Source organism: Salvelinus alpinus, chromosome 2, assembly GCF_045679555.1.
Source record: "Salvelinus alpinus chromosome 2, SLU_Salpinus.1, whole genome shotgun sequence".
Classification (NCBI taxonomy): Eukaryota; Metazoa; Chordata; class Actinopteri; order Salmoniformes; family Salmonidae; genus Salvelinus; species Salvelinus alpinus.
The window spans coordinates 21,510,491-21,534,488 of record NC_092087.1 but is presented as its reverse complement, the minus strand read 5'-3'; the positions used below and the strand labels follow the sequence as shown (position 1 = coordinate 21,534,488).

Genomic DNA, 23,998 nt, shown 5'->3' with positions numbered 1-23,998 from the left:
AGAGGTTAACACCCCTGCCGTCCTACAATCTAAGCTAGATGCCCTAAATCTAACACAAATTATCAAGGAACCTACCAGGTACAACCCCAAATCCATAAACATGGGCACCCTCATAGATATCATCCTGACCAACTTGCCCTCTAAATACACCTCTGCTGTCTTCAACCAGGATCTCAGCGATCACTGCCTCATTTCCTGCGTCTGTTATGGGTCCGCTGTCAAACGACCACACCTCATCACTGTCAAACGCTCCCTAAAACATTTCTGCGAGCAGGCCTTTCTAATCGACCTGGCCCGGGTATCCTGGAGGGATATTGACCTCATCCCGTCAGTAGAGGATGCCTTGTTGCTCTTTAAAAGTGCTTTCCTCACCATCTTAAATAAGCATGCCCCTTTCAAAAAATGTTGAACTAAGAACAGATATAGCCCTTGGTTCACTCCAGACTTGACTGCCCTTGACCAGCACAAAAACATCCTGTGGCGCACTGCACTAGCATCGAATAGTCCCCGCGATATGCAACTTTTCAGGGAATCAAGGAACCAATATACACAATCAGTTAGGAAAGCAAAGGCTAGCTTTTTCAAACAGAAATTTGCATCCTGCAGCACTAATTCCAAAAAGTTTTGGGACACTGTAAAGTCCATGGAGAATAAGAGCACCTCCTCTCAGCTGCCCACTGTACTGAGGCTAGGAAACACTGTCACCACCGATAAATCCACAATAATCGAGAATTTCAATAAGCATTTCTCTACAGCATGCCACGCTTTCCACCTGGCTACCCCAACCCCGGACAACAGCTCTGCACCCCCCGCAGCAACTGGCCAAAGCCCCCCTCCCCCGCTTCTCCTTCCCCCAAATCCAGACAGCTGATGTCCTGAAAGAGCAGCAGAATCTGGATCCCTACAAATCAGCTGGGCTAGACAATCTGGACCCTCTCTTCCTAAAATTATCCACCGCCATTGTCCAAACCCCTAATACTAGTCTGTTCAACCTCTCTTTCATATCGTCTGAGATTCCTAAAGATTTGAAAGCGGCTGCGGTCATCCCCCTCTTCAAAGGGGGAGACACTCTAGACCCAAAATGTTACAGACCTATATCCATCCTGCCCTGCCTTTCTAAAGTCTTTGAAAGCCAAGTGAACAAACAGATCACCGACCATCTCAAATCCCACCGTACCTTCTCCGCTATGTAATCCGGTTTCCGAGCTGGTCACGGGTGTACCTCATCCATGCTCAAGGTCCTAAACAATATCATAACCACCATCGATAAAAGACAGTACTGTGCAGCCGTCTTCCCCGACCTGACCAAGGCTTTCAACTCTGTCAATCACCGTATTCTTATCGGCAGACTCAACAGCCTTGATTTCTCTAATGACTGCCTCGCCTGGTTAACTATCTACTCCTCAGATAGAGGTAAGTGTGTCAAAATGGAGGGCCTGTTGTCCGGACCTCTGGCAGTCTCTATGGGGGTGCCACAAGGTTCAATTCTCGGGTTGACTCTTTTCTCTGTACTCTGTATATATCAATGATGTTGCTCTTGCTGCAGGTGATTATTTGATCCACCTCTACGCAGACGACACCATTCTGTATACATCTGGCCCTTCTTTGGACACTGTGGTAACAAACCTCCAAATGAGCTTCAATGCCATACAATACTCCTTCCGTGGCCTCCAACTGCTATTAAATGCTAGTAAAACTAAATGCATGCTCTTCAACCGATTGCTGCTCGCACGCGCCCGCCCGCCTAGCATCACTACTCTGGACGGTTCTGACTTAGAATATATGGACAACTATAAATACCTAGGTGTCTGGCTTGACTGTAAACTCTCCTTCCAGACTCATATTAAGCATCTGAAATCCAAAATTAAATCTAGAATCGGCTTCCTATTTCGCAACAAAGCCTCCTTCACTCATGCTGCCAAGCATACCCTCGTAAAACTGATTATCCTACCGATCCTTGACTTTGGCGATGTCATTTACAAAATAGCCTCCAACACCCTACTCAGCAAATTGGATGCTGTCTATCACAGTGCCATCTGTTTTGTCACCAAAGCCCCATATACTCCCCACCATTGTGACCTGTATGCTCTCGTTGGCTGGTCCTCGCTACATATTCGTATTCCAAACCCACTGGCTCTAGGCCATCTATAAGTCTTTGCTAGGTAAAGCTCCACCTTATCTCAGCTCACTGGTCACCATAGCAACACCCACCCGTAGCACACACTCCAGCAGGTATATTTCACTGGTCATCCCAAAAGCCAACACCTCCTTTGGCCGCCTTTCCTTCCAGTTCTCTGCTGCCAACGACTGGAACGAATTGCAAAAATCACTGAAGTTGGAGACTTATCTCCCTCACTAACTTCAAGCATCGGCTGTCAGAGCAGCTTACCGATCGCTGCAGGTGTACACGGCCCATCTGTAAATAGCCGATCCAACCAACTACCTACCTCATCCCCATATTTGTTTTTGTTTATCTGTTTTTTTGCACCCCAGTATTTCTACTTGCACATCCTCATCTGCACATCTATCACTCCAGTGTTAATTGCTAAATTGTAATTACTTCGCCACTATGGCCTATTTATTGCCTTAACGCCTTACTTCATTTGCACACACTGTATACAAATGTTCTATTGTGTTATTGACTGTACGTTTGTTTATCCCATGTGTAACTGTGTTGTTGTTTTTGTCACACTGCTTAGCTTGATCTTGGCCAGGTCGCACTTGTAAATGAGAACTTGTTCTCAACTGGCCTACTTGGTTTAATAAAGGTGAAAAAAATTAAAAATACATTTAAAAAGTGCATTTTTACTTGGAGTTTTTCCTTATTGTGGGCTACTACTTTCATCAGTTTTAGTCTTGAAATCTTTGTTTGTTTACTACACTACCTTACTCACGCTGTTTATCACATGGCCTCACATGTGACTCCTTAAAGAGATGGGTGGGACTTAAGAGGGTTCGGAAAATGCTAAATGGGTGTAGACAAAGAAGACCTCTCCAGTAGGTGTACCAAAACATTCAAGGGCCATTTTCTCAAAATTGGGGTTACAAGTTTATCAACTTTCAAAGAAGAATTACTTTCCCATTGTTCCTCAACTGCAGTGTATGATGTACCATTTTGTGGCTCTGAGTCTCTATTTTTATCTATTTTTATAAGACCAAATAGAGGTGGTCGGTCACATGGAACATTTTTTCCCGACCATGTAAAATCAGGGATAAAATGTTCAGTTTTGACTGATTCTTCCAATTCTCAGATTCTAAGCTCATAATTTAGTTATTGGTAAAAGAGGTTTGATCCATTGATAGCCCAGAACATCAATGTAGACATGCATCAACTACTTAATGCTGAAGAGCTAACAGCTAAGGTGTGAGTTCTCGATCCTCAGCTTCTTGCAGCAGAAGACCATGCCTGAGCTCTGCAATGAGTCATGCTGCAGACAACTAATTTAGCTCCCAGTCCAGAGCAGGAGGCCCCACATGATTAAACTTGTTGCATGGGTCCAGTTGTGATTGACTGGGTCAGTTGACGGGTCAGTGGGGTCTAACACACCATGTCACCTTAAATATTCCTGTGTGCCACCACGTCTTGCCGGCAAGCTCCATTTGGCTCAGTAGGGCCTAAGGCTAAGAGGGGGGTCAGTTAATCCCAAATTAGGTGACTCCTCACAAGACCTTGCGTGCCTAAAACTGAGAGACAGAAGTTAGGAACTGGGCCAACTAGTGCCTGTTCAGAAACTGTGTCACAGACTAACACTAGCACAACCGTTATCACTGTTGAAGAAGGGGCTTTCCTTTGACAGTTATATTTCTCCATGAAATCACCTAAAATCAACAGATAGCCTACAGACATTTAAGAAGCACCCTTGAACAAAACTCATCAAGCAACAACAGTGTATTTTACGTCATTCTAGAAACTCGTGTTGACATTTTTTTCATTCAGTTTAAAGGACAATGTATGTGTTTGAGATGCCTCCATGCCATTGGAGGAGTTGGTAATTAGGTATTCAGTGGTACACGGGTCTGTTTGGCACAGAAGACACAGCATACATGGTGGGAGGAAGGGGTTTCCCACAGTACTCAGCAGGCGAGATGCACCAGGTTGAAGTAGGGTGAAACAGGGTAAACATAGTTTGTGTATGTGTGTGTGTTTCTTTGAGGGGGAATGACTAAAACAAGCCATCCCAGCAAACCAGGAACATTCCCAGAACATTAGCTAAGATTCCCATTCAATTCTAGTCAGGGTTAAATCTAACATTAGGATGATAACATCCCAAAAACATTCAAACAATGTTTTAAATTAAATATCCTTTGAATGTTCTCATAACATTCACTTAAATGTTGTGCACAACATCTGTAACAACCACCACAGAACATTTCACAAAAGTTATCATTAGGTTTCCAGGTAACAGAGTCGTGGACACGAATCAGATGACTTTGACTAGAGTCTGACTCGGGACTTGACTTTGACTTGAGACTGATAATTTCAAGTTATCTGGCCAGGTTTTGTAATGTTTTGTGGCAGAGTCTAGGTGAATTAAAGCCAATTTATGCTTGATCCGAAAATGTGGACAGAGTCTTTGTATGGAGGTTGCAGAGCCTGTGGAGGCATGCAGAGGTCAAATCAAGCTCCATACCGCATTGGTTGTGTGCCTCTCAAATTTTGGAACAATGCACAGGGCTCCACATTCAATGCGTTCTGGGTGTTAGGTAAGTTTCTGTCAGACCAATGATGTTATAACAAAATGAGGTAAAGGGATGGCTCACTCATCTTTTGAGTAAACTTCCGGAAGTGAATGAAGGGAATTGAATGATGGTACACGACACACCCCTTTCAGCATGCATACTGCAAACAGACCAAACTCATATTGTCTCCTGTTCTTATCTTTGGTTGACGCAAAAAAAAAAAACATGGCGGCGCTGACAAACTACCCATTGTCGGATTACAGTACTTTATATTTTTTAAAAGTGTTTCACTCAATTATTTAGATCACTGTTGAGCTCACCCGTGATGTGATGAATTGTAAATAGTAATTGCTATTAGCTAATTCATATTATAACTTATGTCAGCCGGCAGCTAGCTAAATATGACCGCTTGTGTTATGTAAATATTTCCTCAGTTAGCGCTAGGACTAATATAGCCTACATTTTCAGGTTTGGATGATTGTATTATGCTGTCGCTACTTCTGAACATTGCATCCAAAAATAAACTGGTCACATTCAGGATATAACGTTGTAAGGACTGTGTTTGTGCAAAATGTTTCTGTGAAAAAACAGTGTGGCCAGCTCAAACGCTGACTGTTGCGTCAATCGAAACTGGACGTTCTAAATAAGCGTTCTAATCACACCGGTTTGAACTTAGCTGCAGGGACCAGTGTAGAATGATCACAACTTTGTGTTGGTACGTGTCAAAGGGTTGTGGGAACATTGTGGGTACTTTGTGGGTACTACATTGTGGGTACTACAGATATGTTTGCAAAACACAAAAACTGTCCAGTCGTGTATAAGAATATTCCCAGAACACATTTTGTCTGTTCTTTAAGAGGTTCCCAGAATGTTTATTTAGGTTGTGGGAACAATGTGGGGATATGACAAGAGATAGGTTTCCAAAACACTAAAACTGTCCAGTTAATGTTGCAAGAATATTCTTTTGATATTCACAAATGTTTCACAGAGCATTCCAACAACGTTGCATAATGTTCAACAATTTTCAAATAAGTCTGTTCTTATGACGTTCGTAGCACATTTGTTTTAGGTATAACATAATATTCCATTGACTTTCACACAATACACATTTGACCTCATCTTCGAGGTCCTCAGAACAAAAATATATTATATTTAAGTTTCACCTAACATTGCTCCCGAGTGGCGCAGCGGTCTAAGGCACTGCATCTAAGTGCTAGAGGTGTCACTACAGACACTGGTTCAATTCCAGGCTGTATCACAACTGGCTGTGAATGGGAGTCCCATAGGGCGGCGCACAATTGGCCAAGCGTCATCCGGGTTAGGCCGTCATTGTAAGTAAGCATTTGTTCTTAACTGACTTGCCTAGTTAAATAAAAGTTACCACAACATTCTCAGCATGCACATGTAGCTCCTTAAAGCATATTGGAATACATCCCCATTATGTTTCTCCATAGATTTATTGGCAATTTGCATTTGAGGACTGTATTGTAAGCCCTCTACAAGGTTATATAGACACACGTCATTTTAATTTCATTCATAGGAAACTTGGAACAGCATTTAGATCATTAAAACACAACCATATTTTTGACACTTTACATGTTAAAAATCTGCATCTGAGGTTTGGACCTGCAGTTATTGGTTCCCAAGCCTGGTCTTTTATCCTCTGTGCCACCAGGGAAGCTCTTTTATATCTTATTTTTTCAGTATATAGACATGGCAGTATGGTCATTCAGAAATGTCATGCTTCCTTTTTAGCCTTGTTAGGCATAACTAACCCATGGATACACTGGTAACTGGGTTATTCACTTCCTACATCCTCTTTATATGCTGCATACTTCTGAAGCCCATATTTACAATGTATCCAAGACTATGAGTGCTGATATAGGATCTTTTTTGCTTTTCATTGGGAAACCAGATTTCTAAGTGAATTGCTTGCAGTTCCTACAGCTTCTACTGGATGTCAACAGTCTTGAGAAATAGGTTGAGGTTATTCCTTTGTGTAATGAAGAAATACGGCCATCTTGAAGTCGAGTCACTCCAGGTGTCGTGTTTGATTGAAGTGCATGTCCAAAAGGCATGCTACATTTCGTTTTAATCCTGTATTGAACACAGATCATCCTGTCTTCAATTTTATCGATTATTAACGTTAAAAAATACCTAAAGTTATATTACAAAAGTAGTTTGAAATTTTTGGCAAAGTTTACAGGTAACCTTTGAGATATTTTGTCGTCACGTTTGAGCAAGTTGGAACCTGTGTTTTTCTGGATCAAACGCGCCAAATAAATGGACATTTTGGATATATATCGACGGAATTAATCGAGCAAAAGGACCATTTGTAACGGCAGTTTAAGTCGTCCTCCTCCTCAGACGAGGAGAGGCGAGAAGGATCGGAGGACCAATGTACAGCGTGGTAAGTTTCCATGATTTAATAACAAGAAAACTAGACAAAATAACAAACGTACTAACCGTCACAGTCCCGTGTGGCACAAACACTGACACAGGAAACAACCACCCACAAATCCCCAACACAAAACAAGCCACCTATATATGATTCTCAATCAGGGACAACGATTGACAGCTGCCTCTGATTGAGAACCATATTAGGCTGAACACAGAAACAGACAAACTAGACACACAACATAGAATGCCCACCCAGCTCACGTCCTGACCAACATTAAAACAAGCAAAACACATAAGAACTATGGTCAGGACGTGACACCATTTGTGATGTTTATGGGACATATTGGAGTGCCAACAACAGAAGCTCGTCAAAGGTAAGTCATGAATTATATTTTTATTTCTGCGTTTTGTGTCGCGCCTGCAGGCTTGAAATATGCTTCTCTCTCTTTGTTTACTATGGTGCTATGCTCAGATAATAGCATCGTATGCTTTCGCCGAAAAGCCTATTTGAATTCTGACATGTTGGCTGGATTCACAACCAGTGTAGCTTTAATTTGGTATCAAGTGTGATTTAATGAAAGTTTGATTTTATAGTAATTTTCATAGTAATTAATATGAATATGGCGCTCTGCATTTTCTCAGGCTTTTTGCCAAGTGAGACAGTAGCGTCTTGCCTAAACTCAGATTTTTGGATATAAATATGAACTTTACCGAACAAAAAATACATGTATTGTGTAACATGAAGTCCTATGAGTGTCATCTGATGAAGATCATCAAAGGTTAGTGATTCATTTTATCTCTATTTCTGCTTTTTGTTACTGCTCTCTTTAGCTGGAAAAATGGCTGTCTTTTTCTGTGACTTGGCTCATACCTAACATAATCGTTTGGTGTGCTTTCGTCGTAAAACCTTTTTGAAATCGGACACTTTGGCTGGATTTACAACAAGTGTAGCTTTAAAATGGTGTAAAATACTTGTATGTTTGAGGAATTTAAATTATGGGATTTCTGTTGTTTTGAATTTGGCGCCCTGCAGTTTCACTGGCTGTTGACGAGGTGGGACGCTACCGTCCCACATACTCTAGAGAAGTTAAGAAACATGGTTAAAGAATATGAGATTGAACCTGCAATCTTCAGATCTGCTACCAGATCATTAACCCTCTGCGCCACCAGGAGATAGCTGTAGCCTTGTGTTTTTTTTCTCAGTCTAATATGGTCAATCAGGATACAAAACATAAAATACAGTGTTACAAGTACACAGCATATGAAGAGGATGGGAACATTTTCATAACTCAGAAATTGTTTTCTGATTGACCATATTAGTCTGAAGCACACCCCAGGCCCCCACGTTATATCAAAGCTGTCCCCTGGTGGCGCAGCTAGAATTCTATGTTAAACCTAAAACGAATATGCTATGAACATCAGTGGAAGCTCCTTAGAGGAGGAAGGAGAGGACCATCCTACTCAGTAAATTTCTTAAAATAAAAAATGTTAAAACATTGAAAAACTAGACTAAATATATTCACGTCACCAAATTATTTATGAAAACACACTGTTTTGCAATGAAGGTCTACAGTAGCCTCAACAGCACTTTCTCTGTAGGGTAGCACCATGGTGTAGCCGGAGGACAGCTAGCTTCCGTCTTCCTCATTGACTTCAATACAAAACCTAGGAGTCTCTTGATTCTCACCACCTTCCATAGACTTACACAGGAATTATGACAACTTCCGGAGGACGTCCTCCAACCTATCAGAGATCTTGCAGCATGAACTGACATGTTGTTCACCCAATCAAATGATCAGAAAATGAATATAGTACTGAAAGCAAAAGCTACAGCTAGCTAGCACTGCAGTGCATCAAATGTGGTGAGTAGTTGACTCAAAGAGAAAGACAATAGTTTAACAGTTTTGAATGAATTAATTTCTTCCTAAATGAAGGAGAAGCAAGAGAGAGAGAGAGGTATTTTTTTCACATTCAGTTTCACTTACTTAGTTAGCAAATGCAGCTGGCTAGTTTAGATACTCAAACACCCGGCTCAAACAGAGGCATGCTATGTTAGCTAGCTGGCTATGACTATTCAACAAAACTTGAACTCTTCCAAGTTAAGGCAAGCTTTTGGTTTTATTAAATTATTGCCTGTAACGTTACTGATTGTAGTGGGTTTACTAACGCATTAGTTCTATTAGCTATGTTGACTAGGACATTACTTTAGCTGATATGGTGACATCGATGTAGGCTGTGTGTAGCGGTTTGGCTTGGATAGTTTTTTTCACCTGGTCACATAAAGCTGATGTGTTGTTAATTTAAGTCTCCTGTCCACGCATTTCAGGGTGCATTGAAACAATGACTGGTAAATGATCCAAGGCCTACCATTGTGACAATGAGTCGTCATAATGCTGCATCAAATGTACATGATCTTAGGGACATTGGCAAGCACAATGTAAGTAATTTAATTTATGTACCCCTAATTGCACCGAATACATCTGTTTATCCTCCAGCTATTGTAAGCAGTAATCATGAGCCTATAAACCAGAGTTACACTGTTAGCACAGGCGGTGTGCAACAGTAGGAAGATCACTTTATGCAGCTCACCCTGCACTATCAGCTCCAGTGTAAATAGTACGTCTACCTCTGATAAGCTTCCCAATAAAGCATTAAATACAATCAAGCAACCCAGAAAAGTGCTAAAAATAGCCCATATTAACATATGTAGCCTAAGAAACAAGGTCGATGAAGTCAATAACTTGCTTGTAACAGATGACATTCATATTCAAACTGTCTCTGATTCTCACTTGATAAAACCTTTGTTGAGGAAGTGATAGCAATACATGGTTATAACATCTACCGAAAATACAGAAATGCCAACGGAGGCGGTGCTGCGGTCTATATTCAGAACCACATTCCTGTGAAGCTTAGAGACAATCTAATGTTAAACACTGTTGAAGTAATAGGGCTACAGGTTCATCTGCCTCACCAAAAGCCCATTCTTGTGGGAAGCTGCTATAGACCACCAAGTGCTAACAGTCAGTATCTAGGTAATATGTGTGAAATGCTTGATAATGTATGTGATATCAACAAAGAAGTGTATTTTCTGGGTGATTTAAATATTGACTGGCTATCATCAAGCTGCTCACTCAGGAAAAAACTCCAAACTGTAACCTGTGCCTGCAACCTGGTTCAGGTTGTCAGTCAACCTACCAGGGTAGTTACAAACAGCACAGGAATTAAATCATCAACATGTATTAATCACATTTTTACTAACGCTGCAGATATTTGCTTTAAAGCAGTATCCAAATCCATAGGATGTTTTCATCACAATATAATAGACATATCTAGGAAAAGCAAAGTTCCAAAGGCTGGACCTAATATAGTGTATAAGAGGTCATACAATACGTTTTGTAGTGATTCATATGTTGATGATGTAAAGAATATTTGCTGGTCTGTGGTGTTTAAGGGGCGGCAGGTAGTCTAGTGGTTAGGGCGTTGGGCCAGTAACTGAAAGGTTGCTAGATCGAATCCCGAGCTGACAAGAATCTGTCCTTCTGACCCTGAACAAGGCAGCTAACCCACTGTTCCTAGGCTGTCATTGTAAATAAGAATATGTTCCTAACTGACTTGCCTAGTTAAATAAATAGAGGAGCAACCAGACGCTGCACTTAACGCATTTATGAAACAACTTATTCCAGTTACTAATAAGTATGCAGCCATTAAGAAAATGACTGTAAAAACTGTTGAATCCCCTTGGATTGATGAGGAATTGAAAAATTGTATGGTTGAGCGGAATGAGGCAAAAGGTATGGCAAATGAGTCTGGCAGCCCAACTGATTTAGCAAACGTAATGCAAATTAAGAAATCATGTGACTAAACTAAATAAAAATACAAATGAATTACACTATGAAACAAAGATAAATTATATAAAGAATGATAGTAAAAAGCTTAGGGTCACTTTAAATACAATTTTTGGGAAAAAAAGCCAAATCGGCTTCTTCATTCATGGAATCAGATGGCTCATTCATCACAAAGCCCACTGATATTGCAAACTACTTTAATGACTTTTTCATTGGCAAGATAAGCAAACTTAGGGATAACATGCCAGCAACAAACGCTGACACTATACATCCAAGTATATTGGACCAAATTATGAAAGACAAGAATTGTACTTTTGAATTCCGTAAAGTCAGTGTGGAAGAGGTGAAACATTTTTTGTTTTCTATCAACAATAACCAGCCATTGGGGTCTGAAAATCTAGATGGAAAATTACTGAGGATAATAGCAGACGATATTGCCACTCCTATTTGCCACATCTTCAATTTAAGCCTACTAGAGTACGTGTGCCCCCAGGCCTGGAGGGAAGCTAAAGTCATCCCGCTACCCAAGAACAGTAAAGCCCCTTTACTGGCTCAAGTAGCCGACCAATCAGCCTGTTACCAACCCTTAGTAAACTTCTGGGAAAAATTGTGTTTGACCAGATACAATGCTATTTTACAGTAAACAAATTGACATCAGAATTTCAGCATGCTTATAGGAAAGGACACTCAACAAGCACAGCACTTACACAAATGACTGATGATTGGCTGAGAGAAATTGATGATAAAATGATTGTGGGGGCTGTCTTGTTAGACTTCAGTACAGCTTTTGACATTATTGATCATAGTCTGCTGCTGGAAAAACATACGTTTTATGGCTTTACACCCCCTGCTATAATGTGTATAAAGACTAACTTGTCTAACAGAACACAGACGGTGTTCTTTAATGGAAGCCTTTCAAATATAATCCAGTTGAAATCAGGAATTCCCCAGGGTAGCTGTTTAGGCCCCTTGCTTTTTTCAATTTTTACTAACAACATGCCACTGACTTTGAGTAAAGCCAGAGTTTCTGTGTATGTGGATGACTCAACACTATACACGTCAGCTAATACAGTGACTGAAATGACTGCAACACTCAAAAAAGAGCTGCAGTTAGTTTCAGAGTGGGTGGCAAGGAATAAGTTAGCCCTAAATATTTCTAAAACTAAAATAATTGTATTTGGAACAAAACACTCACTAAACCATAAACCTCAACTAAATCTTGTAATAAATAATGTGGAAATTGAGCAAGTTGAGATGACTGAACTGCTTGGAGTAACACTAGATTGTAAACTGGCATGGTCAAAACATATTGATGCAGTAGTAGCTAAGATGGGGAGAAGTCTGTCTATAATAAAGCGATGCTCTGCCTTCTTAACAACACTATCAGCAAAGCAGGTCCTACAGGGCCTAGTTTTGTCGCACCTGGACTACTGTTCAGTCGTGTGGTCAGGTGCCACAAAAAAGGACTTTGGAAAATTTCAATTGGCTCAGAACAGTGCAGCACGGCTGGCCCTTGGGTGTACACAGAGAGCTAATATTAATAACATGCATGTCAATCTCTCCTGGCTCAAAGTGGAGGAGAGATTGACTTCATCACTATATTTATTTATGAGAGGTATTGACATCAAATCAAATTTTATTTGTCACATACACATGGTTAGCAGATGTTAATGCGAGCGTAGTGAAATGCTTGTGCTTCTAGTTCCGACAATGCAGTAATAACCAACAAGTAATCTAACCTAACAATTCCACAACTACTACCTTATACACACAACTGTAAAGGGATAAAGAATATGTACATAAAGATAAATGAATGAGTGATGGTACAGAACGGCATAGGCAAGATGCAGTAGATGGTATAGAGTACAGTATATACATATGAGATGAGTAATATAGGGTATGTAAACATAAAGTGGCATAGTTTAAAGTGCCTAGTGATACATGTATTACAAAGATGGCAAGATGCAGTAGATGATATAGAGTACAGTATATACATATACATATGAGATGAGTAATGTAGGGTATGTAAACATTATATTAAGTGGCATTGTTTAAAGTGGCTAGAGGTACATTTTTACATAATTTCCATCAATTCCCATTATTAAAGTGGCTGGAGTTGAGTCAGTATGTTGGCAGCGGCCACTAAATGTTAGTGGTGGCTGTTTAACAGTCTGATGGCCTTGAGATAGAAGCTGTTTTTCAGTCTCTCGGTCCCTGCTTTGATGCACCTGTACTGACCTCGCCTTCTGGATGATAGCGGGGTGAACAGGCAGTGGCTTGGGTGGTTGTTGTCCTTGATGATCTTTATGGCCTTCCTGTGACATCGGGTAGTGTAGGTGTCCTGGAGGGCAGGTAGTTTGCCCCCGTTGATGCGTTGTGCAGACCTCACTACCCTCTGGAGAGCCTTACGGTTGTGGGCGGAGAAGTTGCCGTACCAGGCGGTGATACAGCCCGACAGGATGCTCTCGATTGTGCATCTGTAGAAGTTTGTGAGTGCTTTTGGTGACAAGCCGAATTTCTTCAGCCTCCTGAGGTTGAAGAGGCGCTGCTGCGCCTTCTTCACAACGCTGTCTGTGTGGGTGGACCAATTCAGTTTGTCCGTGATGTGTACACCGAGGAACTTAAAACTTTCCACCTTCTCCACTACTGTCCCGTCGATGTGGATAGGGGGGTGCTCCCTCTGCTGTTTCCTGAAGTCCACAATCATCTCCTTTGTTTTGTTGACGTTGAGTGTGAGGTTATTTTCCTGACACCACACTCCGAGGGCCCTCACCTCCTCCCTGTAGGCCGTCTCGTCGTTGTTGGTAATCAAGCCTACCACTGTAGTGTCGTCCGCAAACTTGATGATTGAGTTGGAGGCGTGCATGGCCACGCAGTCGTGGGTGAACAGGGAGTACAGGAGAGGGCTCAGAACGCACCCTTGTGGGGCCCCGGTGTTGAGGATCAGCGGGGTGGAGATGTTGTTACCTACCCTCACCACCTGGGGGCGGCCCGTCAGGAAGTCCAGGACCCAGTTGCACAGGGCGGGGTCGAGACCCAGGGTCTCGAGCTTGATGACGAGTTTGGAGGGTACTATGGTGTTAAATGCTGAGCTGTAGTCGATGAACAGCATTCTCACATAGGTATTCCTCTTGTCCAGATGGGTTAGGGCAGTGTGCAGTGTGGTTGCGATTGCGTCGTCTGTGGACCTATTGGGTCGGTAAGCAAATTGGAGTGGGTCTAGGGTGTCCGGTAGGATGGAGGTGATATGGTCCTTGACTAGTCTCTCAAAGCACTTCATGATGACGGAAGTGAGTGCTACGGGGCGGTAGTTGATTAGCTCAGTTACCTTAGCTTTCTTGGGAACAGGAACAATGGTGGCCCTCTTGAAGCATGTGGGAACAGCAGACTGGGATAAGGATTGATTGAATATGTCCTTAAACACACCAGCCAGCTGGTCTGCGCATGCTCTGAGGACGCGGCTGGGAATGCCGTCTGGGCCTGCAGCCTTGCGAGGGTTAACACATTTAAATGTTTTACTCACCTCGGCTGCAGTGAAGGAGAGCCCGCAGGTTTTGGTAGCGGGCCGTGTCAGTGGCACTGTATTGTCCTCAAAGCGAGCAAAAAAGTTATTTAGCCTGTCTGGGAGCAAGACATCCTGGTCCGCGACGGGGCTGGTTTTCTTTTTGTAATCCGTGATTGACTGTAGACCCTGCCACATACCTCTTGTGTCTGAGCTGTTGAATTGCGACTCTACTTTGTCTCTATACTGGGACTTAGCTTGTTTGATTGCCTTGCGGAGAGAAATGCTGCCATCAATCCACGGTTTCTGGTTTGGGAATGTTTTAATCGTTGCTGTGGGTACGACATCGTCAATGCACTTTCTAATGAACTCGCTCACCGAATCAGCGTATTCGTCAATATTGTTGTTGGACGCAATGCGGAACATATTGGTCGGACCAGCGTTGAACAGACCTGAGCGAGGGAGCTTGTTGTTTTAGTTTCTGTTTGTAGGCTGGAAGCAACAAAATGGAGTCGTGGTCAGCTTTTCCGAAAGGAGGGCGGGGGAGGGCCTTATATGCGTCGCGGAAGTTAGTATAACAATGATCCAAGGTTTTACCAGCCCTGGTAGCACAATCGATATGCTGATAGAATTTAGGGAGTTTTGTTTTCAGATTAGCCTTGTTAAAATCCCCAGCTACGATGAATGCAGCCTCAGGGTGTGTGGTTTCCAGTTTACAAAGAGTCAGATAAAGTTCGTTCAGGGCCATCGATGTGTCTGCTTGGGGGGGAATATATACGGCTGTGATTATAATCGAAGAGAATTCCCTTGGTAGATAATGCGGTCGACATTTGATTGTGAGGAATTCTAGATCAGGTGAACAGAATGACTTGAGTTCCTGTATGTTGTTATGATCACACCACATCTCGTTAATCATAAGGCATACACCCCCGCCCCTCTTCTTACCAGAAAGATGTTTGTTTCTGTCGGCGCGATGCGTGAAGAAACCAGCTGGCTGCACCGACTCCGTTAGCGTCTCTTGAGTGAGCCATGTTTCCGTGAAGCAGAGAACGTTACAATCTCTGATGTCTCTCTGGAATGTTACCCTTGCTCGGATTTCATCAACCTTATTGTCAAGAGACTGGACATTGGCGAGTAGTATGCTAGGGAGTGGAGCGCGATGTGCCCGTCTCCGAAACCTGACCAGGAGACCGCTTCGTTTGCCCCTTTTACGGCGTCGCTTAGGGTCGCCGGCTGGGATCAGATCCATTATATTGGGTGGAAGGCAAAACACTGGATCCGCTTCGGGAAAGTCATATTCCTGGTTGTAACGATGGTGAGTTGACGTTGCTCTTATATTCAGTAGTTCCTCCCGACTGTATGTAATGAAACCTAAGATTACCTGGGGTACCAATGTAAGGAATAACACATCAAAAAACAAAATACTGCATATTTTCCTAGGAACGCGAAGCGAGGCGGCCATCTCGGTCGGCGCCGGAAGTGTGTTGAATGCACCGAGCTGTCTGTCTAAACTACTGGCACACAGCTCGGACACCCATGCATACCCCACAAGACATGCCACAAGAGGTCTCTTCACAGTCCTCAAGTCCAGAACAGACTATGGGAGGCACACAGTACTACATGACTACATGGAACTCTATTCCACATCAAGTAACTGATGCAAGCAGTAAAATTAGATAAAAAAAAACAGATAAAAATCACCTTATGGAACAGCGGGGACTGTGAAGCAACACAAACATTGGCACAGACACATGCATACACACACGATAACATACTCACTATGCATACACATGGATTTAGTACTGTAGATATGTGGTAGTGGTGGAGTATGGGCCTGAGGGCACACAGTGTGTTGTGAAATCTGTGAATGTATTGTAATGTATAAACTGCCTTAATTTTGCTGGACCCCAGGAAGAGTAGCTGCTGCTTTGGCAGCAACTAATGGGGATCCATAATAAATACAAATACAATACAACTGGACAGTTTTAGCGTTTTAGGAAACTATCTCTTGTCATATACCCATAATGTTCCCACAAGCTTAAGAAATGTTCTGGGAGCCTTTGAGGAACAGAAGAAATGTGTTCTGTGAACCTTCTTGTAACATCAGGTGAATGTTTTTGCCCCCTAAAATAAAACATGGTTGAATTATCCACACAACTGTATAGTTTTATTGTTTTGGAACATATGTTTTGTGATGTCCCCACAATGTTCCCACCAGACTGTTCCCACAACCTAATGAAACATTCTGTGAACCTTTAAAGAACAGGTGAAATGGGTTCTCGGAACCTTTCTTGCAACATCAGGTGAAAGTTTTATACAAACATTCTACAATTATCAGCACGACTGGACAGTTTTGTGTTATGAGAATATTTACCACAACCGAATGAATGTTCTAGGAACTTTCCCAGAACCAATTTTGGTTTGCTGGGATGGCTGCTTTCGGGGATTAACACATTTCATGCCAACGGAACATTGTCTGGATCTTAATTCTCCATGCCAACGGAACATTGTCTGGATCTTAATTCTCCATGCCAACGGAACATTGTCTGGATCTTAATTCTCCATGCCAACGGAACATTGTCTGGATCTTAATTCTCCATGCCAACGGAACATTGTTTGGATCTTAATTCTCTATTCACAAAGCTTACAGATGTGATAATACTTAGGAGGGATTCAATGGTCACGAAGGCAGGGATTACACAACACAATGTCGCTGCTTTGGACCAGCTGCCAATTAATGGTCGAAAAACCTGGCCAGCCATAGCAATCAACTCTCCTCGACTCAGGACCCACATAACCCTAGGTTGAGTTAATTTAGATTAGTAGATGGTGGACTGGGCCATCTGCAGCAAAGCAGTGGAGGAGGACCTTTAAAAAGTCTACAATGTATTGGTGCTTATGTGGTTTTCTGTTTCTGAACATGTTTTTAGATTTATTCTTACCATGGAACAGAGATATTTCACTGCATGCCAAAATCTCTCTATCTGGTATAGGAGCTAACCTGCATTCTGAGGAGACACATTTGATCAAAGCTCAGATATGTGAGCCCTTCTGATGAAGTCATGCAGAACTGCCAACTCCCTGTCAGAGATCTATTTATGACCACATACCTGCCTATCTTGATGTGTATTATCAAGAATCTCCTTCATTATAAGCTGTTTTGGCTGGTACTTTACAAGTGATAAGATATTTAGGTCATAATACGCGTAGTAGTCTAGTCGTACCCTGATCATCTCAGCGACGTAGCTCTCTGGTCCTGTGTACTCTGTGGAGTCCTTCACCTTCACCAGCACTATGAAGAACAGGTAGTGCCACATGTTGTGCTCCACCTTGATGTGCTCTTCAAATGTCACCGTCTTGTTGTCAAACTTGTCCCTTTCTAGGCCTGCACATGAGGGGACACACAAAAACAAATTGTCAAACACACATGCTGGAACATAAATGCATGGCAGTTACTTAAACTGTAAACAAACAAATGCATGTGTGACAATAATGAGCCATTCATTATCAGTCTGGTGATTGTCATGACTTTAGTTCTGTCATTGGAGAGAAGAATACAATACACTTCAGAGGGAGAATAGAATAGGGTTTTAAAGCTGGTTCTCAATGTCTTACATACATTTGTATTTGACTTGCCCATCCTACTTCATCCCACGGGGCCAGCCATATGTAAAATGCATGAACATTTAAAAAAATGTATAGGCTAAAGTAACTAAGGCTACATGAACTAATAGCTTGTGTATGCCGATGTGATACAGTTCATTTCCATTGAGTTGCACTTTGGGAGGAGTGTTTCATGGCTGAGTGAGTGTTGCACACTAACATGGTCAAGAACCTGCATGGTAACAGGAGGAAGTTACTCCTCCGCATCGCATCAGCCATGACTAACCACTCTGGTTCTGGGAAGAGGAGGCGTTGTGATGTTTATGCTGCTGAGCTGAGCAAAACAGCCCCCATTCTACCATGGGCCAGCTGTGAGGCATGCAACTGTATAAACGAGGTGGTTCGAGCCCTGAATGCTGATTGGCTGACAGCCGTGGTATATCAGACCGTATACTACAAGTATGACAAAACATTTAATACAAAGCTCTAATACGTTGGTAACCAGTTAATAATAGAAATAAGGCACTTCGGGGGTGTGTGATATATGGCCAATATACCACGGCTAAGGGCTTTATCCAGGCAATCCGCGTTGCGTCGTGCAAAGACCAGCCCTTTGCCGTGGTATATTGGCCATATACCACACCTCCTCAGGCCTTATTGCTTAAGTAACAGCCTCAGACAGACTTACAGTGCAGTCTCAGGTTAGACCACTCATATGTTCATCCTCCACCAACACTCAGTGCACCACAAGCCTAGTGTGAAATAGCACTACTTTTCATAGACTCTACAGACCACATCCACTAGTCATTCCAACTCCAGCTCAAATTGCAGCTACCACCATGATAGCTGAGCATCAGCCCACTGAAAACTAGCGGTGGACACAGGCCAGAAGAGCCCAGCCAGACCCAGGTAGGGCCACTCACCGCAGATGAAGCATGTTGTCTTCAGGACTTCCTCCTTTTTCTGTTTCTCACTCCTGAGGTCGGCAAAGGTGTCGATGATGACTCCGAAGATGAGGTTGAGGACGATGATGATGACGAGGAAGAAGAAAAGTAGGTCATATATCACCCTGCCAGCAAATAGAGGCTCCTAGCAAATACAAGAGAGACAGGAAAAATAATTTGATAACATACACCTGTACATTTCAACAAGTCAACTATCAAAGACAACTGCAGCTATGAAACATAACTGCAGCAAAATTGTTACCTGTTGATTAGCAATAATTGAGATTGAGGTGAAGCTAAACTGTGTTGGTTTCTTCCTCTTTCTGGACCTGTCTGAATTGTAAATGGATTGATGGTGTTCAACATGGGCATTTGCATACCTCTTTGGATGGCTTCCGCAGAACATCCCCCACACCACCTCCACTCCTCAGGCCGTGACTCAGGACAGTGACGATACACATGAGGAGGGAGTCACACGACCGCTCCTTGTCCTCAATCACCACTGCCGACGGCTGGGTGGCTATGGCAGCTACAGAGGGACATCAGGGACATCGTGTATATCCACAACAACATCCAATCCTCTAACTCACATCTACATTTCCCATATACAATACCTCATGGCAAATTCTGTCTTGAGGAGGGGGGGGGGGGGACGATTTAGTGAATTAGGACAATGTTGTGCAAACAAAAGCTTAACTCAAATCTCACTCAAAATAAACCTGCAAATCAACCCTACCACAGCCTGCTTCTTCCCAGCACAGGAACCACTGACAATACCAATGTGACCCTCAGTTCTCACAAAACAACAAGTCACCAGACTAGTATCATTAATTTGGGTGGTGGTGATGGTGGTGGAAGCCTACATGAGGTTTGAACCCATACACCGTCAGGCCTGACAAGGTCCAGAAAAGGTTGGCTCAGCACATTAAGGCAGCATTGAGGTCATCTTTAATTTGGGAGATTTTTCTAAAGAAGTCAACAGTGTCTGTTAGAATGCCAGGATCCCAATGAGCTGCCCCCGGCGCCCTCTCAGAGCAAACCCGTCCTGTGCCTGATGGCAATTAATCCCTAACCTCTCCTCCCCTCCCTCTGGATCCTGGTCCTCCAGTAGCAGATACACACGGCAAGGCCTAAACCCCTGTGAGCTTCCCCCAGCCCAGCCAAACACAGCAAGGCCTAAACTCCTGTGCGCTTCCCCCAGCCCAGCCGGGAGAGGCTATACGGACAATCCTGGTGCCCAAAACTGATGAGGTGTGTCGCACAGCTAGACTCGGTTGTCAGTTCTGTCAGTTGCCTTGTCCTAATGAGCCCTCCCTAGCAAGCTAGTTTATGCTTGTTGCTAGAAATTTCTGCGAGAATTTGAAACTTGAAGGAAGTTGGAACTTGGGAGTTGAGAATCATTCAGTTTTTATCAGACTACAAAATCAACAAATGTGCTTTAGCTGCCTGTCACCCTGGCCTGATATTAGCTCCACTATCTATACTCCCCTCTAAGTTACCGCAAGACAGCAGTGCCTGGCACGCGGGACTCGGGAGCAAGGACGCTGTACCATGTGCTAAGTTGCAGGTTTGCAGCGCAAACTCTTGCCATTGAGCAGCAGTAGACTGTATCACCGTGCCATCAAGATGTTTACTACCATTACAAGTTATTTCTTGTGTAGGCTGCTCAAAATATAATGGAAGAAATTGGCAACGTCAACTACTGCCAGCGATGTGATACAGCTGCCCGGTGAAGCCGGTCATTCACACCGGCTTGTCGTAACGTTAGCTAATTTGGCATGTCACAGTGACATCCAGATTCCATAGGGTGACCAATACTACACGTTATTTCTCCTTCTCCCATTGAAATATCACATTTTCTTTGACAAGTTTTAAGCTGGGAACAAAAGGCTTATCAGGACGACTGACTGAACAGAATCCATCGACTCTCAGCTGCACGACATATGTCATCAATTTGAGCATCAGGAGTGTCGGTATAGCCTCTCCCAGCCCAGCCAAACCTAGCCAGGTCTAAAACCCTGTGTGCTTCCCCCAGCCAAACCCAGCAAGGCCCAACCAAGGCCTAATCCCATGACTGCCTCATAGTACAGATTTCCGTCTGAGTGGAATTGTGGGAAGCGTCTCCTCTGGGGGAGGACTGACTCAGGTGGTCTGTGAGGACACAGGAGAACCCCTTGACACACATGCAAGCCTGCACGCACACACACACACACACACATACCCACACTTTTCCTGGAGCACATACCATCCATAACAGCTTCTGTGGAGCAGTTCTCCCCGCTGTCCTTCCGACACACTCCTGCTGACAGAAAATCTCCCACCATACTGGCTCCACTCTCTGCCAAACAGGTAAATAAAAGATCAGGAGGAACACTCGTGCCTTTGTTGGCTTAATATTGTTTATTGTAATGGAGGGACCATATTTGGCCTTGCAGAGTTTTTTCACAGCAGGAAATCAGGTGTAAGTAATTTTAAAATGTGACAATCAGAATGGGGAGGATAGACAGAAGAAGTCGTTCTGTTTGCGAACCCCTAAGTGTCATAGTGCCTGCTCTTTGACCTTACCTAGTGTTTTATTAGGTATCCTGTCAATATTGAGGAGGAAGTCATCTTGGAAGAAGATGTACCCAACAATGGAGAAGAGGTAGACCAGGATGAGAGCCAGCACGGCAGTCAGCAGGATGGAGCGGCCATTACGGGTTACACTCTTGATCACGTTCAACAGTGTCTCCTCCCTGTACACCAGGTCAAAGAGCTACAGGAGAAACAAGAGACAAACACAGCTTAGTGGGAGACAGGGGAGGGTGAGTGAGTGAGTGTGTGAGTGAGTGAGATACACTGTCCCAGTCCCATACAACCAGTTGGGTTCTCAGTACATTGTGCAGATAGGAATAAAGAACTCTCTGGGAAGAAGAAAGGCGGCGGTGTATGTTTCATGATTAACTTCTCATGGTGTGATTGTGGTAATGTACAGAAACTCAAGTCCTTTTGTTCACCCGACCTAGAATACCTCACAATCAAATGCCGACCGCATTACCTCCCGAGAGAATTCTGTTCAGTCATCGGCAAAGGGTGTATATTCCCCCTCAATCCGATACCACGACGGCTTGCAAGGAAGTACACTGGACTATGTGTATATCCTGAGGCCGCAATTATTGTAGCTGGGGACTTCAATAAAGCAAATCTAAAGTTCTACCAACACATTGCTTGCAGTACTCGCGGTTCAACAACTTTGGGACATTGTTCTCCCTTCCGGGATGGCTACAAGGCCCAGTTCAGTTATACCCTGTGTAAGGCAATAAAACAGGCAAAACATCAGTACAAACACAAAGCGGAGTCGCAATCAACGGCTCAGACACGAGACATATGTGGCAGGGATACAAAGGGAAAACCAGCAAGGTCACGGACACCAACATCTTGCTCCCGGACAAGCTAAACACCTTCTTCGCCTGCTTTGAAGATAACACAGTGCTACTGACGCGGGCCACTCTCGAGAACTCTTATTCTCCGTGGCTAAAGTAAGACATTTAAACATGTTAACCCTCGCAAGGCTGCCGGCCCAGACGGCATCCTTAGACGCGTCCTCAGAGCATGCGCAGACCAGTTGGCTGTTTACGGATGTATTCAATCTCTCCCGATCCCAGTCTGCTGTCCCCACTTGCATCAAGATGTCCACCATTGTTCCTGTAACCAAGAAAGTGAAGGTAACTAAAACAAATTATTATCGCCCCGTAGTACTCACAGCTGACATCATGTAGTGTTTTGAGAGGCTAGCTAAGAATCATATCACCTCCACCTTACACCCTAGACCCACTGAAATTTGCATACCACCTCAAAACATCCACAGATGACGCAATCGCCATTGCACTGCCCTATCCCATTTGGACAAGAGGAATACTTGTAAGAATGTAAGAATGCTGTTCATTAACTACAGCTCAGCCTTCAACACCATAGTACCCTCCAAGTTCATCATTAACCTCTCTTGGGTAGGGGGCAGTATTTTCACGTCCGGATGAAAAGCGTGCCCAGAGTAAACTGCCTGCTACTCAGGAGCAGATCCTAGGATATGCATATATTTGGATAGAAAACACTCTGAAGTTTCTAAAACTGTTTGAATGATGTCTGTGAGTATAACAGAACTCATATGGCAGAACTCAAAAACCTGAGAAAAAATCCAACCAGGAAGTGGGAAATCTGAGGTTTGTAGGTTTTCAACTCTTTGCTTATCCAAGATACAGTGGAAATGGGGTTGTTGCACTTCCTAAGGCTTCCACTAGATGGCAACAGTCTTTAGAACCTTGTTTGATGCTTCTACTGTGAAGTGGGGGCGAATGAGAGGGGCTTGAGTAAGGTCTCTCCCAGAGTTCCACGAGCTGACCATGCGTGTTCATGTGAGAGTTAGATTGAGTTCCATTGCATTTCTGAAGACAAAGGAATTCTCCGGTTGGAACATTATTGAAGATTTATGTTAAAAACATCCTAAAGATTGATTCTATACTTCGTTTGACATGTTTCTACGGACTGTAATATAACTTTTTGGACTTTTCGTCCGTACTTTCCGCTGGACTTGCACGCGCGTCGTGAGTTTAGATTGTGTACTGAACGCGCGAACAACAAGGAGGAATTTGGACATAAATGGACATTATCGAACAAATCAAATATTTATTGTGGAACTGGGAGTCCTGGGAGTGCATTCTGATGAAGATCATCAAAGGTAAGTGAATATTTATAATGCTATTTCTGACTTCTGTTGACTCCAACATGGTGGATATCTCTTTGGGTTGATTTGGTGTCTGAGCACCGTACTCAGATTATTAGATAGTGTGCTTTTTCCGTAAAGTTTTTTTGAAATCTGACACATCGGTTGCATTAAGGAGAAGTGGATCTAAAATTCCATGTATAACACTTGTATTTTCATCAACATTTATGATGACTATTTCTGTAAATTGATGTGGCTCTCTGCAAAATCACCGGATGTTTTGGAACTACTGAACATAACGCGCCAATGTAAACTCAGATTTTTT

The 23,998-nt window shown here is 43.1% G+C and overlaps 1 protein-coding gene across 12 annotated transcripts in view; it reads right to left on the bottom strand.

The window, feature by feature from the left end:
- Nucleotides 1-23,998, bottom strand: part of LOC139556293 (inositol 1,4,5-trisphosphate-gated calcium channel ITPR1-like) — a 161,483-nt gene that overhangs the window by 22,218 nt on the left and 115,267 nt on the right. For all 12 annotated transcript variants that reach the window (XM_071370089.1, XM_071370148.1, XM_071370118.1 and 9 more), the window contains 5 exons: nt 21,540-21,729; nt 21,220-21,312; nt 19,355-19,503; nt 18,954-19,119; nt 17,652-17,812 (listed from right to left, as the gene is read on the bottom strand). In XM_071370089.1, the coding sequence (XP_071226190.1) occupies nt 17,652-17,812; nt 18,954-19,119; nt 19,355-19,503; nt 21,220-21,312; nt 21,540-21,729 (759 nt within the window). The remainder of the gene's footprint in view (nt 1-17,651; nt 17,813-18,953; nt 19,120-19,354; nt 19,504-21,219; nt 21,313-21,539; nt 21,730-23,998) is intronic.